At 36.8% G+C, this 15,959-nt stretch overlaps 1 protein-coding gene and 1 pseudogene across 6 annotated transcripts in view; both read left to right on the top strand.

Annotated features, from left to right (window-relative positions):
* Positions 1 to 15,959, top strand: part of USP3 (ubiquitin specific peptidase 3) — a 108,555-nt gene that overhangs the window by 40,958 nt on the left and 51,638 nt on the right. For all 5 annotated transcript variants that reach the window (XM_064570338.1, XM_045899903.3, XM_064570340.1 and 2 more), the window contains exon 4: positions 12,824 to 12,907. In XM_064570338.1, coding sequence (XP_064426408.1) covers positions 12,824 to 12,907 — 84 coding nt within the window. The remainder of the gene's footprint in view (positions 1 to 12,823; positions 12,908 to 15,959) is intronic.
* Positions 4,759 to 6,720, top strand: LOC123861121 (large ribosomal subunit protein eL34-like; annotated as a pseudogene). Its single transcript, XR_006794961.3, has one exon. The product of XR_006794961.3 is annotated as a large ribosomal subunit protein eL34-like (transcript).

Raw genomic sequence — 15,959 nt, 5'->3', positions numbered from 1 at the left:
TTAATGTTATGAAACTTTCAAAACCTTTAGACAAAAATCTGAAACTCCAGGGCACCTGGGTGGCTCAGTTGGTTGAGCAACTGCCTTCGGCTCAGGTCATGATCCTGGAGTCCCGGGATCGAGTCCCGCATCGGGCTCCCTGCTCGGCGGGGAGTCTGCTTCTCTCTCTCCCACTCCCCCCTCTTGTGCTCTGTCTCTAAAATAAATAAATAAATAAAATCTTTAAAAAAAAAAAAATCTGAAACTCCAAAAAGAAAATAAGTCAGTTTCACTAATTAAAATATTTTGTTGCAAATAATTAAAACTTAAATATAACTCAGTAAGATATATCAAAAAGAAAACTTACATATTACTGAGTTAGTTTCACCTGAAATCTGCCAACCTATTCATTATTTGTATCAGGATGTCATAAAGAAATCCCAGATTATTGTACCATTACAAGCAAAAATACCTTTATAAATAGCCATTTCTGAACAAAAAACACCAATAACATTGAAATAAAAGGAACTATATTAAAAAACTATATTAAAATATAGTTTTCCGACAACCAAAGGAAAAAAGAAAGCATCACGTACTAAAGCCACTTCCATTAAATCAGAAACAAGACAGGAATACCTTTTATAGTCATTTACCTGTCAGTATTCTCGAACATTATTTTGGCAGTTCTAGCCATTGAAATAAGACAGTAAGTAAATGAGATAATTCGTATAAATATTGGAAAAGAAGAAAAAAAATTTTGTTTTCAAATTATATAATAGAATGCACAGAAGTTCAGGGATACTTTAGTGGAAAACAACTAGAATCAATAAAAAATTCTGAAATGGTGATATATGATAAATATATAAATACTAATAGCTTTCTCTTTATTAGCAGTCATCAGTAAAAAATGGAAATGACCAAAGAAACAAAAAAAACAAACATTCAACATAATGATAAAAACTATAGACTAGGTGTAGGAATAAATGTATTAAAGAAGACACAAAGCAAAGCTGTAGATCCTTTGTGAAGAAAATTTGGTATTATAAACAGTCCTTCCTCCCCCCACATTTTTACCTTCAGAATTTTTTTGGAAGGATTTATTTGAGAGAGCAAGGGAGCGAGAGAAAGCATGCACACGCGTAGGGGGAGGGGCAGAAGGGAATGGGGAGAGAGAATCTTAAGCAGACTCCTTGCTGAGCACAGAGCCCAATGTGGGGCTTGATCTCACCAATCTGAAATCATGACCTGGGCCGAAATCAAGAGTCGGGCACTTAACCAACTGCCCAGGCGCCCCTTACCTTTGAAATTTTTACTTGAGAGTCTAATTTACATGACGGCCCGCAAACAGCATGGGAACAGCATCCAAAAAAAAACAGAATAGCAGATGTGTTGGCTCTTACTCAATAAATAAATATTTTTTGAGCACCTATTATTCTGTGCTGGGAACCTAGTTTTTAGTGCCATCATTCTCCAAAATAATGCACTTGAAGGGGTGGAAAGAAAATATAGAACTTCTATTAAAAGTTTATTTTTATTTTTATTTGAGAGAGGGCAAGAGCACAAGCAGGGGGAGAGGCAGAGGGAGAGAGAGAAAGCAGACTCCCGCTGAGCGGGGAGCCTGATGGGGTTCTTGATCCAAGGACCCTGAGATCATGACCCGAACTGAAATCAGGAGTCAGACACTTAACCAACTGAGCCACCCAGACACCCCTGATAGTTTTTATTAAAAAAAAAGTTTTGGCCAATAATATACCTGATGTCTGTGGGTCTTTTGATTAGGTGGTGATGTGTCATGAACTATACACAGAATGTCCTGAATCAGAGCTTCACTTGTTGAGCTCTCACCCTTGTTCATTTTGCAGTATACTGCAGTCTGTCTAGTTACATGGATTAATTACTTAGTTTGTCCAAGTCAACCCTCATCAAATGGATACACTATTTAAAAGATTTTTACCAAATGGGGGGCCTGGCTAGCTCAGTTGGTGGAGCATGCGATTCATGATCTCGGGTTGTGAGTTCGAACCCCATGTTGGGTGTGGAGCCTACTCAAAAAAATTAAAAAGCAGTGCCTGGGTGGCTCAGTCAGTTAAGCATCTGACTCTTGATCTCAGCTGAGGTCTTGATCTCAGGGTCATGAGTTCAAGCCCCGTGTTGGGCTCCACGCTAGGTGTGGACCCTACTTAAAAAAAAAATTTTTTTTTAAATACAAAAGATTTTTACCAAACAAGCCCTACAAGATAATAATAATAGGAACACAAATACTGGTGAACAAGAAAAGGGCAGGCTGACAGGCTTTCCTACTCTGAGCTCATTAAACACATGACAAGGTAAAAATACTGACTTTCTAATAAAAACACAGACTAGTCAGATTTGGTAAGTTGGAAAAAAAGCTTAAGCTACAAGAAGTATGAATTTATATCTCTTATGATTAATGTCAAAACTCACCCTATGTGTATATTATACTTTGAGATATTTGTTAAATCATAGTGTGAAAATGTCCTATTTAGGACATGAAATAGTTTATTTCACCTCTAGCTTATTCTTTTAAGATGTTTCTTTTTTTATACTATACACATTAATTTAGATGTACTTATATATGAAATTTTATATAGAAACATGTATAAATATGTTGGGGGTGGTGGATGCTCAGTTTTGTTGTTTCACTTTTTAACCTGATTAGATGCCTCATGAAACTAATTTGAAGATTTCTCCTTAATAGACTAGTGTTTTGCATTTTAGAATTAGAGGGGGCATATATAGTGCAGGGAAAAAAATAGGAAAGAAGTGTTTCTAAAGTTATAATTAAAAAAAAAATAAACCCACATTAAATTTTAGGATAAGAAAATGATTAAGTCATGCTGTAAATTTTCATTTTTGGGGAATGGGAAAGAAAGCACAGTTGGGGGGCACCTGGGTGGCTCAGTTGGTTAAGCAGCTGCCTTCAGCTCAGGTCATGATCCCAGGGTCCTGGGATCGAGCCCCGCATCGGGCTCCCTGCTCAGCGGAGAGCCTGCTTCTCCCTCTCCCTCTGCCTGCCACTCTGCCTACTTGTTCTCTCTCTCTGTCAAATAAATAAATAAATAATATCTTAAAAAAAAAAAAAAACACAGTTGGGGATGACCAAGTGAGGAATTTTTTTTAAGATTTTATTTATTTGAGGGAGAGAGAGAGTGTGCATGCACGCAGGCACACAAGCTTGAGCAGGGGGAGGAGCAGAGGGAGAGGGAGAGAATCCCAAGCCTACTCCATCCAGAGGGTGGAGCCCTATGCCAGGCTTGATCTCACCACCCTGAGATCACCACTCCAGATGAAAGCTTAAATCTATATATAAAGCAGGTAATACAGAAGTGAAAGAGAAGATTGGGAGGCAAAGGTGAGAGAGAAGAAAATATAAGTAAGGCTAACATTGTGGGACCATCAAATACTATACCTTAATTTGGCTATACATATCTGTGGATTTGAAAATCACTGTATAAGGGGGTAGAGTGAGGGAGATCACACCAAAGGAAATAACCGAAGTATGGAATAGAATGCTAGTTGAAATGGAGGAGAAAAAAGATGCATTTGGGGGAAATTATAGACAGAAAAGTAGAAAGGATTAGACATGATTAGATGTGAGAAATTAGAAATAAATTAAAACCTGAAAGTATACACATAAAGAATCAATGTAATCAAGAAATTGGACAATTTTATTTTGTTCTTTTTTAGAGTAAGCAGAATGTGAAATAAAGCTGTGATTTTATCCATTTTTTACCTCCCTAATTATATAGTAATGTAAATAACTTGTTTCTTACAAAAATTTACCTGCTACTTGAGGTATGTTCTTTTAGTGCAAGGTAGTAAAATTAATTTTTTTTCTTAACATCAGTGTACATGTAAATTCCATACTGTATGCTTAATTTCTTTCTTTCTTTTTTTAAACATTTTATTTATTTATTTGAGAGAGAGAGAATGAGAGAGAGCACATGAGAGGGGGAAGGGTCAGAGGGAGAAGCAGACCCCCTGCTGAGCAGGGAGCCTGATGCGGGACTCATCCAGGGACTCCAGGATCATGACCTGAGCCGAAGGCAGTCGCTCAACCAACTGAGCCACCCAGGCTCCCTGTATGCTTAATTTCTTTATTAACTATTGGCTTAAAGTAATTTAAAACTAAGATCATTTTTGGCTCAAGGAATTTGGATTTAAGACTAATCTTCACATAGCCAAGATGATAGTGTGGTTTGTTTCAAGGTTTTAAAAGTAAAGAAAGATACCAGTTCCCTTCCTACCTTGCTTTTTATATCCTATTTCTTTGTCTGACATCACTAATATGATTTCAAGTGTTATTTTTTGTCTTTAATGTTCAAATTACTTAGATTTTCTTAAACAATTCTTTGTTTTTTCTAAATACAAAAGTGAACCTTTTCCTTTTCTGACAAGTAGCCTTTTAGAAGTAGAGGTTATCTTTACTTGAAGAATCATCTAAAATCACTAAACAAAAACTTTCTTTTTTTTTTTTTTTTTTAAAGATTTTGTTTGTTTATTTGACAGAGAGAGAGAACACAAGCAGGGGGAGGGGCAGAGGGAGAAGCAGACACCCCGCCGAACAGGGAGCCCAATGCGGGCTTGATCCCAGGACCCTGGGATCATGACCCGAGCGGAAGGCAGACGCTTAACCGACTGAGCCACCCAGGCACCCCTAAACAAAAACTTTCTTTTTTTAAAGATTTTTTTTTTATTTATTCATTTGAGACACAGAGATACAAAGAGAGAGAGAGAGAGAGAGCATGAGCAGTGGGAGAGGCAGAGGGAGAGGGAGAAGCAGACTCCCGGCCAAGCCAGGAGCCCGATGTGGGGCTCGATCCCAGGACCCCGGGATCACGACCTGAGCCGAAGGCAGGCGCTTAACGACTGAGCCACCCAGGCGCCCCCTAAACAAAAACTTTCTTAAGTGTAAATTTAATAGCCTAAAAATTTGTTGTATAATATACGTAATTCTTGACTTTTGTTTGTTCGACACATGAAGTCCTATGTGAATGAGATGCTAAACCCTGGACCGCCTCTCCTAGTGAAGTACTAATCAGGTTATCTGAACTCTGACCAGCTTCCTCCTATCACAATTTCTCAGTGACAGCAGTATAGAAAGAAGTCAAAGAGGAATACAACTCTTTATAATATTACTTCAACTACATTTTGGGAACCAGGTGTATTTTCACCTTACAACATTTAACCATATTTTATAACATTTATTTCAAAATGGGAAATGCATTCCAAGTTTCAGAGGACTAATCTACAAGCTTTGGAAATCTTCTTGAAGGGAAAGAGTGACTGTATTTTTTTTTTTTTTCAGGTATTAGAGGTGAGTATAATTCTGACTGATTGGCTTCAACACAGTTGTAAACCAGGGAGAGATTTTTAGAACTTGTTTACTTTAAATCCTTCTGTTTACCTTGGGAGTTTTTAATACCAGTATTAGTGGGATAGTTTCCAATTTGAAAGCAGTGTCTCAGCTAAAACTAAGGCAGCTAGACAACATTTAAATTCTCATTTATATTCGACTTTTCTTACTGATTTTCTTTTGACCTCTTGGCCTGGGAGGAAGAAGAAATCAAAAGGTGTTGTGGGCAGCTAGAGAAGCCCATGCTGTGAGGCAGCTCTTCGTTACACAAAGGAAGGAAACTAACATTTATTGATCTCTACCACATGCTAGGCACTCTTAGAAGTTTTGGCCCATAGAAGTAGGTGCTTTCCTTTAACGTCATCATCATCAAATAATACTTGCATAGTGTGGTAAATTCAGAGTATAGAAGTTATAATCTTAGAAATAAGTGTCCTTCTTAGTGACTGTAAGAGAACCTAAAATTGGCTCTTGAGAAATAAGGACAGTTGTGAAAATATTAACAAATTTTTTTAAATCGGTGAAAACTAACCCAGACAAAACAAAATTGATTTCTTATAGCTCAGTAAAGTTAAATTTGTTACCCCTTTATGATATTGGGTTATTGTAGAATATTAGAGCAGGTAATGTCCTAGATACCCTTTAGATTGCCAGTGCTATCCAACAGAAATAATATGTCATATATGTAATTTTAAATTTTCTAATAGTCACATTAAAAAGGCAAAAAGAAACAGGTGAATTAATTTTAATTGTATATTTTGTTTAACCCATCTATTCAAATACTATCATGTCAACATGTAATCAACGTAAAATTATTAGAGATAGTTTGTGTTCTTTTTTTTTTTACATAAAACTTTCCAAATCCAGTGTATATTTTACACTTACAGCACATCTCCATTCAGATACTAAACTTTCATTAGAAATGCTTGACTTGCTCTTCTGAGGACGGCGTCCATAGGCATTCAGAATGGTCCAGCGTTTGACCTACCGTCGTAGGCTGTCCTACAATACAGCCTCTAACAAAACTAGGCTGTCCCGAACCCCTGGTAATAGAATCGTTTACCTTTATACCAAGAAGGTTGGGAAAGCACCAAAATCTGCATGTGGCGTGTGCCTAGGCCGACTTCGAGGAGTTCATGCTGTGAGACCTAAAGTCCTTATGAGGTTGTCCAAAATGAAAAAACACATTAGCAGGGCCTATGGTGTTCCATGTGTGCTAAGTGTGTTCATGACAGGATCAAGCATGCTTTCCTTATTGAAGAGCAGAAAATCGTTGTGAAAGTGTTGAAGGCCCAAGCACAGAGTCAGAAAGCTAAATAAAAAAAATGAAGCTTTTTTGAGTAATAAAAAAAAATCAGAAAGCTTGGGGGGAAAAAAAGGAAATGCTTGACTTCTATTTAGATTCATAAAAATTGCAGTTAAAAAAGTAGATTCTATGGGGCGCCTGGGTGGCTCAGTCGTTAAGCGCCTGCCTTCGGCTCAGGTCATGATCCCAGTGTCCTGGGATCGGGCCCCGCATCAGGTTCCCTGCTCCTCGGGAAGCCTGCTTCTCCCTCTCCCACTCCTCCTGCTTGTGTGCCTGCTCTCTCTCTCTCTCTCTGTCAAATAAATAAATAAAATCTTTAAAAAAAAAAAAGTAGATTCTAAGAACTATTAGAAGTTTTCCAATGAGGGCGCCTGGGTGGCTCAGTTGGTTAAGTGACTGCCTTCGGCTCAGGTCATGATCCTGGAGTCCCAGGATCGAGTCCCGCATCGGGCTCCCTGCTCGGCAGGGAGCCTGCTTCTCCCTCTGACCCTCCCCCCTCTCATGTGCTCTCTGTCTCTCTCATTCTCTCTGTCTCAAATAAATAAATAAAATCTTTAAAAAAAAAAAAAAGTTTTCCAATGAATGAAGTACAGAAAAACCATTTTGCTTTAATATTTGCATCTGTATTGATAAAACTGACTCTTTTTTTTTTTTTTAAGATTCCATTTATTTATTTGAAAGAAAGAATGAGACAGAGAGAGAGAGCACGAGATGGGGGAGGATCAGAGGGAGAAGCAGACTCCCTGCTGAGCAGGGAGCTCGATCTGGGACTCAATCCCGGGACTCCAGGATCATGACCCGAGCCAAAGGCAGTCGCTTAACCAACTGAGCCACCCAGGCGCCCTGACTCATCTTTTTAGAACAACTGATTTGACTCTGAAACAAAAGCATATCAGTTTCAAAACTACATCTAAGTAAATCTACTAACTCTTGTAACAATTCAGTATTACCAACATTGAAATCAAAGGGGCACTATGTAAACTGAAAATCGACTCTTAAATGTATCCATATCAACAACATGCCCTTCAATTTTCTCACAGATTTTATTATTTTATTTTATTTTTAAAGATTTTATTTATTTATTTGACAGAGAGAGACACAGCGAGAGAGGGAACACAAGCAGGGGGAGTGGGAGAGGGAGAAGCAGGCTTCCCGCCGAGCAGGGAGCCCGATGCGGGGCTCGATCCCAGGACCCCGGGATCATGACCTGAGCCAAAGGCAGACGCTTAACGACTGAGCCACCCAGGCGCCCCTTCATTTCAAGAAAATCTTGAATTAGAGGGGTACCTGGCTGGTGCATTCAGTAGAGTGTGCAACTCTTGATCTTGGGGTCGTGAGTTTTGAGCCCCACGTTGGATGTAGAGATTACTTAAAAATGAAATCTTTAAAAAAAAGAAAAAAAAAGAGGGGTGCCTGGGTGGCTCAGTTGGTTGAGCAGCCGACTCTTGATTTTGGCTCATGATTTTGGCTCAGGTCATGATCTCAGGGTCCTGGGATCCAGCCCCATGTCAGGCTCCACGCTCAGTGGGGAGTCTGCTCAAGGATTTTCTTTCTTCCTCTCCCCCTACCCCCATGCACACGTGTGTTGTCTCTCTCTCTAAAATAAGTCTTTAAAAAAAATTTTTTTTTTGAATTAGAAGAAATAGTAGAGTAAATCTTTGTAAACTCTTTCATGACTCAAACTGAAGCAGTGAACATTGGCAAAGAACTTTTCTAACAATATGAAAGATTATTTAATTCATTATCATGAATTATTATGGTCATTAAATTCATTATCTTCTATTTTTTTTATAACAGTTTCATAAACTGGTGATGATTCATAGCATTTGTACATATATACTGAACAATTTTAATAACTGCATCCATGATACAGTCCATTTCAGAACACAGATATTTTCGATATGTATCACACAGTGAAATAAATATAATAATAAGGGAAATATAGTAAATCCAGATTTTGGATCTCACATAGCTGGCCCATTGTCTTTTTTTTTTTTTTTAGGATTTTATTTATTTGAGAGAGAGAGCACGCACAAGTAGGGGAGAGGAAGAAGCAGGCTTTCCGCTGAGCAGGGAGCCTGATGCAAGGCGCAGTCCCAGGACCCTGGGACCATGACCTGAGCCATAGGCAGATGCTTAACTGAAGGCAGACACTTAACTGACTGATCCACCCAGGCTCCCCCATTGTCTGTCTTGACAGAAACTTTTTCCTATCTAGCTGAAAGTGACAGATGTAAAAGATTAAAAAATATAGTATCTACAACTTGAGATTGATTAGATGAAGACATTTCTTTGTAAATTTATAAGTTGTTTGAGACAAAACATACCCAGAATGTTAGTCAGTATCTCTTGTGAAGCTCATTTAAAGCTAAAAATAAAAGTACTTGCAATTTTTCAAATGTTGAATAGATTGATCTTTAATATTGTTAGAAAAGTCTTTTATTTACTGGCACTCACTTGGTGGGTCAATTTAAGATATTTCACGTTTTGTTTTAATTGTTTCCTCAAATTTTAAAACCTAATTCCCTTAACTGAAATGATAATTAAATTTTTTATCTTTCCATCTAAAAATGGTTCTCTTTGTTGAGCAAGAATCCCAGCCATTTTATGGCTGGCCAAAATTATAAGCTCAGATCCTATTTAATAATCACAGACATTTTTTTTTGTTATATGTTTAATTTCATTAGCTGCTTTATTTTTTGACTGTTGAGAGGCAACTTCTTATTAAATGAATATGCATTTGCTGAAGATGACTCTTGGTATTATCTTAAAACTTCTTTTATTTATTTATTTTTTAATTTATTCATTTATTTGACACACAGAGAGAGAGCGCGTGCACAAGCCCGGGGGAGGGGAAGAGGGAGAAGCAGACTCCCCGCTGAGCAGGGAGCCTGATGTGGGGCTAGATCCCAGGACCTTGAGATCATGACTGGAGCTGAAGGCAGACACTTAACCAACTGAGCCACCCAGGCACGCCTTAAAACTTCTTTTATACAACTTACTCATTTTTCTCTGCTATAGCAAATTGTATTGCCATCCTTTGTAAAATTTGTGACATACCTTCTCCACTTGATACTGCCCCATTAGTGTGCCTTCATTTGAAAGTTAAAAGTTTTTTCATTCTTAATTTTTTTTTAAAGGTTTTATTTATTTATTTGACAGAGAGACACAGCGAGAGAGGGAACACAAAAAGGGGGAGTGGGAGAGGGAGAAGCAGGCTTCCTGCAGAGCAGGGAGCCCGATGCAGGGCTCGATCCCAGGACCCTGGGATCATGACCTGAGCCGAAGGCAGACGCTTAACGAATGAGCCACCCAGGTGCCCCTCATTCTTAATTTTTAAGCCAGAAAAATAATTTGCATTATAATTAAAATAAGCGTTGCAGCTTAACTACCGATTACTATTTACATAGTTATCACTGTAACTCTGCTGTCTGCATAAAATATTCAGATAAACACATGGTAGTGCTACATTGTTGCATAGAAAAATAACCATCTGTTGACATAAACTAGATTGGTGATATGCTTATGTAATACTAGAAATGACACATGCACCCATCATGTGCACTGCAATACATCTTAGGTGATGTAATAATAAAAGTGAAGTATAGTTTTGCCAAAACCATAAAACTGTGTTTAGTGGAAAATTATTTTTTACTGCTTTAGTTGTTAAGTGAAATTTTGTATCAATTAGAATTTTTTAAAAATTAAAATTCAATTCTTAAGTGGCATCAGCCACATTAGCACAGCTCTAGAATCTAGAGCAACTTATTTAATGATGTAAGTTCAGAGAGATGAAGCAACTAGATCCAGTCAAGCCAGATTAGTTTAGAATGGAGCAAAACCATAAATAAATCTATATTCAATATTATGAAAAATGTTACTTTAACAAATGTTTTATATCCTAGGCTCAATCCATATCACACCAAAAAGAATTACTTTATTTATTTATTTAAAAAAAATTTTTTTTAGAGCAGCGGGGCGGGGCAGAGGGAGAGGGAGAGAATCTCAAGCAGGCTTCACGCCCAGCTCAGAGCCCGAGGAGGGGCTCGATCTCACAACCCTCAGATCGTGACCTAAACTGAAATCAGGAGTCAGACGCTTAACCAACTGAGCCACCCAGGTGCTCCAAAAAGAATTACTTTAATAAGAAAAAAACCAGTTATTTAATTTAACTGGAAACAATTTGTTTAAACAAAGCAACAACTTTTTTATGGAGGTTCAGGGATTCACTTTTCAATTAGAGATTATGGCATACTGTAAATAGATGAAAGGTGAGATAAATTTGCTCTTAGACTTCATTCCCCAGATGAACACTAGCATTTAGCCTTGTTTTTGTTTTGAATACTGAGTCTTGTTTTATCTGTAATACATGCATAAATATATGCAAACATAAAATGAAAATGTTAGGAGGAATTAGAGTAGCAGCATAATCAGTGAATGCTTAAGCTTCTTAGAGGAACCAGGTGCCTTAAGTCTAAATTTACAGAGTAGACCTTACTCTCTTAGCATTATGCTGAGAAGAAGCAAGGAATTAAACCTTTTCACTAATTTAATATTTTACATATTTATCATAAAACTGATAAAGAATTTTCTCCTGCCATTGCTGGTACTTTGATGATAGAGAAACAGTCCAGGACGTAAAAGGTAGCTTTTGCTATTTGTGAAAATGTCAGGAAACTTGGAGAATACTTTAGAGACTCTTGATTGATAGCATAGGTACTCAGCTAATGGGGGAGGGGCATTAACTGATTACATAAATATTACTGTTTTAGTTAAAGTTTTCAAAAGCATTCACTTGAAATTTTAACTTCTGTAAATAAAAGACCTTAGGATACATGCTTCTCTGTGTAATCTTTTTTTTCCCCCCATTACTTTCCCCCATTTTCTTCTAATGTTTTTTGGATTCTGCTAGAGATGACCTAATTTTTACTAATTGCTCTGCATTCAAAGTTTTATTTGCTGAGTGGCAGCATTACTGTCATTATTCTTTGGTAGTTATAATAAGTGGTTTTATACAAAGCCGCTATTCAAAAGAATATATTGGTACTAGCTTGTAAGTTGTTTTTGTTAAAATTGGCCTTATTCCAGGAAAAAATTGAATGCTAATGTAGAAGGTGAAGTTTATTACGTGAGTTCCTTTATTTGCTTATTGACTTGCTAAAATACACACACACACACACACACAATATCAGTTTTAAAGAACACCTTAAAATATCTTTCTTCAAAGCAATTATCAGTTTCCTAAAAGATGTAGCCACTGTTTTATACTTTAGTTTTCTAGCACCTCTGAATGATTGTTCTTCTCAACCATCTGAATTCAATTTATTTTAATTAAATTGTTTTAAATGTATAGCTTTATTTTTAGTTTTTTTTTTCTTTAAATTTAACTGTCCCTGTAGGTTAATTACCTTTTCCCTGCTCTTCATTTAAATTTCTTCTCCCAGAAAGACAATTATATGATCTCACTGATACGAGGAATTTGAGAAACAAGACAGAGGATCATAGGGGAAGGGAGGGAAAAATGAAACAAGATGAAACCAGAGAGGGAGACAAACCATAAGAGACTCTTAATCTCAGGAAACAAACTGAGGGTTGCTTGAGTGGTAGGGGGTGGGAGGGATGGGGTGGTTGGGTGATGGACATTGGGGAGGGTATGTGCTATGGTGAGCGCTGTGAATTGTGTAAGACTGAGGAATCACAGACCTATACCCCTGAAACAAATAATACATTATATGTTAATAAAAAAAAAAATAAATCTCTTCTCCCCCCAAATTCCTTATTATTTTGAGTTGGGACGCATTACCTGACAGCTTTGGGCTTAATGCTTGGTGAATTGACTTGGTGCTTTTTATTTTCCATGTATTATGCACCACTAAAAAGAATGTAACACATGTAGCAGCTTATTTTGTTTTTGAAGGAGGAATTGAAGAGCTTTTGAGTAAAAATGTGAAAAGAAGCTAGTGTTCATTGCCTACGTGGCTTTTTAAAAAGGCTCTTAAAAGACATTCCATTGTGGATTCCAAGTCCTCTTTAAACTTACCACCGACAGTAACTGCCTGCAGAGCCAAGTGATCATCTTGGCAGCAGCCAGGCCTTTTAGTGATTTCATTATGTGGTTTCCTCAAGCTCTTTGCACACATTGATTAATATTTTTCTTGCAGTTATCGCTGTGATGATTTTGTGGTTAATGACACCAAGCTGGGACTGGTACAGAAAGTCAGAGAACACTTACAGAACTTGGAAAAGTAAGTAATAGGCCTTGGGAAAGGAAGGGTATAGAATAGGGTTGAGGGGTCTTTGCAAATTTTTGAGTGGGAGTTTTGTTATTGAGTTCCATAACTTCGTCATGATTTTAGTGTGATTGATGTGTTAATAAAGTAAACTTTGGATATCTGAAACTGTGCCCATAGTTAATGGTCATAGCTTAGCATTTATTTCATTTAATATTTATCATAAATCATAGCCAAGAGTCCAAGAGCCTTTTTTTTTTTTTTAAGTTATTACCCACCAATTTATAAGCTCTAGTCAGTTGATTTGCAAGGGAAATTTTGGAGGTGTAAGGAAAGGGCATAAAACGATAGAAAATCATTATAGAGTTACTTATGATTTTAGAAAATCCTTGTCAGGCATGTTTTATGAGGTCTCAGAAGCACTAAAATTTATGCATTATTTTTAAGGGAAATTAGGTTTTATTATATTACTGTCCACTGCTTCTGTAGGATAGCACAAGATCCTAGTTTCGTCTTTTCCTCTTTTGTTAGGGGCTGTATGTGTCACTTGAAATTACAATAGATTGTGAAATGCTTTGTCATCAGAAAGTAATTATGTCATCAGAAAGAAATTATGTCATCATAAAGAAATTTGTCATCATAAAGAAATTCTATTCACAACTGATGTGAATAGAATTTTTTTGCTATAGCCAGATAGGTTATTCAGATAAAATTCACTGAACCCAAAGTTGAAGCAATAAACAGAAATCCAAATAGTGATGCAGTGGATAGAAGCATGGCCCTGGAATGACTGCTGACTCTAGTGAAATTTGTATAAATCACCCCTGATCGTCAGGTGCCATCTAATTTATTTTGACAGTTGACCTTAAAAACTATTGTGAGAACATACCAAAAGGAGGAGTCCCTTAGCAAACTTAAAGGCAATAGAATATTTTTAAATCATATATTGAGAGGAAATAGCCTAAGTGCTTTGAATAAAACACTTGTATAGTTTTCGTTAACCAAAGTCTTATGCATGTCTTGGTGACAATAGATTACAAAGCTGATAAGGGAAGAGGATGGATTTCTTGAAAATCTACACTCGTTGAAACACTTTGAATTAAAGTACTTTTTTGGCTTGTTATCTTTTGGCTCCTCTCTTTTTCAAAGTGCTTCTTCCCTTCTTGTAATCTGAAATAGAGCAGCAGGAGCCCTATCTAGGATTAGAGACAGAGGTACAGATACACAGACCCAAAATATTTTTGTCTGAAATTGTCATAATTAACAAGTAGGAGATTCCCACAATAATTATGTAATGTCACTCTTTAGTGTGGTGATGTCATAGTGAAGATCTTAATTGACTTGATTTTTTTGTCAGAGAAGTGGGTAGCTACCAGAATATTTTTTCTGCCACTTACAGTTTTCTCTAAGAAAAGACTACATCTCAATCCCAAATAAATGTATCAGAACTAAGTCAAAGGGAAAAGAGGGTATTCAAGAATGTACATGCATTTATGCAGTTATCAGATCTTTTATTTCCATTGACCACTTCATCAGGTAAAAGATGTCAGAGTTCCTTGTCTATACTTCCGCTTGGTCCCACTGAAAAGTCTGCTTTGCAGTCCTGCTCCTGTGTTGAAAAACATTACTTGGGTTCATTTTTCTGTTCTTCAAATTTGGGCTTTAGTCTGTAGTGGAAACCACAGTTTCAAAGCTGTGATTATATTTGTGTTTTACTTAACTTTAGACTCTTCTGCATATCCTCTAGAAGTGCACTGTGTAAAAGAACTTCCTGAAGTGAAGAAAGTGTTGTATAATCTGCACTGTCCTATATGGTAGCCCCTAGTCTTATGCAGAGCAGTTGAAAAGTGGCTAGCAATGGCTGAGGAACTGAGTTTTTAATTTTATGTAAGTTTAGTTAATTTAACTTTTATATCCACATGTAGTAAGTGGCTACCGTATTAGTGTGGATCTAGTGAATTCTGCCATTTTGAGAATTGCTGAGGATAATATTTAATGACTTATATTTTAAAAAGCTGAATGCTTTCTTTATATAGGTTAAAACTGAAAGCTAACTGTTAGGCTTGTTGCTAAGTTGTGTGTGTGTGTATGTGTATAGTGCTTGTGATTCAACCTCTTTACTTAACAGAATTATGAAGGAATAACTTGACACTGTAATATGGAATTGGTCTTTTCTTACCTTATTTTCACTGATACTCTGAGAGGGATATGCATAGAGTTCTGAGGACATGTTGCCTAAGAATATTTTTAGTTTTGAGGTAACTAAGTGTCACTAGATCTGATGCTCCAAAGATACTGTAGTTCATGTGGAAATTAAATAATCATGCATTTACTTTGGACTACCCTCATACTTTTTAGAAGATGGAAAAGAATTGGCAGACTTTAAAAAGTCTGTGTTGTTCAAATGTGGGCTTTAGTCTGCGGTGGAAACTACAGTTTTTGGTAGTTTTTTATGTCTTAATAGTAAAAAATGATAATTTTTGCTTCTTTTAGATTAGGTCTCCTGATATATAATTTTAAAGTAACCCTTTGAAAGAATTATTTTCTGATAAAATTTAAGCAAAATATCTCTCATCAAGAAAAATTTTGAAAAATTTTAATTCAGAATATCCATGCTAATTAGAATTTGTTTCAGAATATCCTTTGTAGCATAGCTGAATCGAATTAATTTGTATATATCTATGTGCCTATAATTTATTTTGCAGAAATTCAGGTTATATCATAATCTGTTATGAAAATGAGCAAAATAGGAAATCTTTGTCAAAATTAAGAAAGAAGTAGCATAGTATTTGAGAATTAATGTTAAATCTCAGTATAATCATATCAGACAAGGGTTTTCCTTTTGTTGTGAGGAATGGGTCTTCTCGTTTTTGAAGCTTCACAATTGATTAGGCAGATAGTGGTAGTGAAGAGGGATTGTCTCACAGACTACATCTACCTGGCCAGCTTTTCTGGGAGGTGCCTGGTGGTAGATGCTTGCAGCCCACCTTGCTAGAGGAGTAGTGGGGATTGCCAAGAAAGTGGAACTCGTCACTTACTTCAAATACTTGTGGGCCACAGTGGGCCT

The sequence above is a fragment of the Mirounga angustirostris genome, unplaced genomic scaffold, assembly GCF_029215605.1.
Source record: "Mirounga angustirostris isolate CCGP_5_RB_7025 unplaced genomic scaffold, mMirAng1.0.hap1 SCAF_9, whole genome shotgun sequence".
Lineage (NCBI taxonomy): Eukaryota > Metazoa > Chordata > Mammalia > Carnivora > Phocidae > Mirounga > Mirounga angustirostris.
Note: the sequence above shows the minus strand (reverse complement) of the source record. Positions and strands in the feature narration are given on the sequence as shown.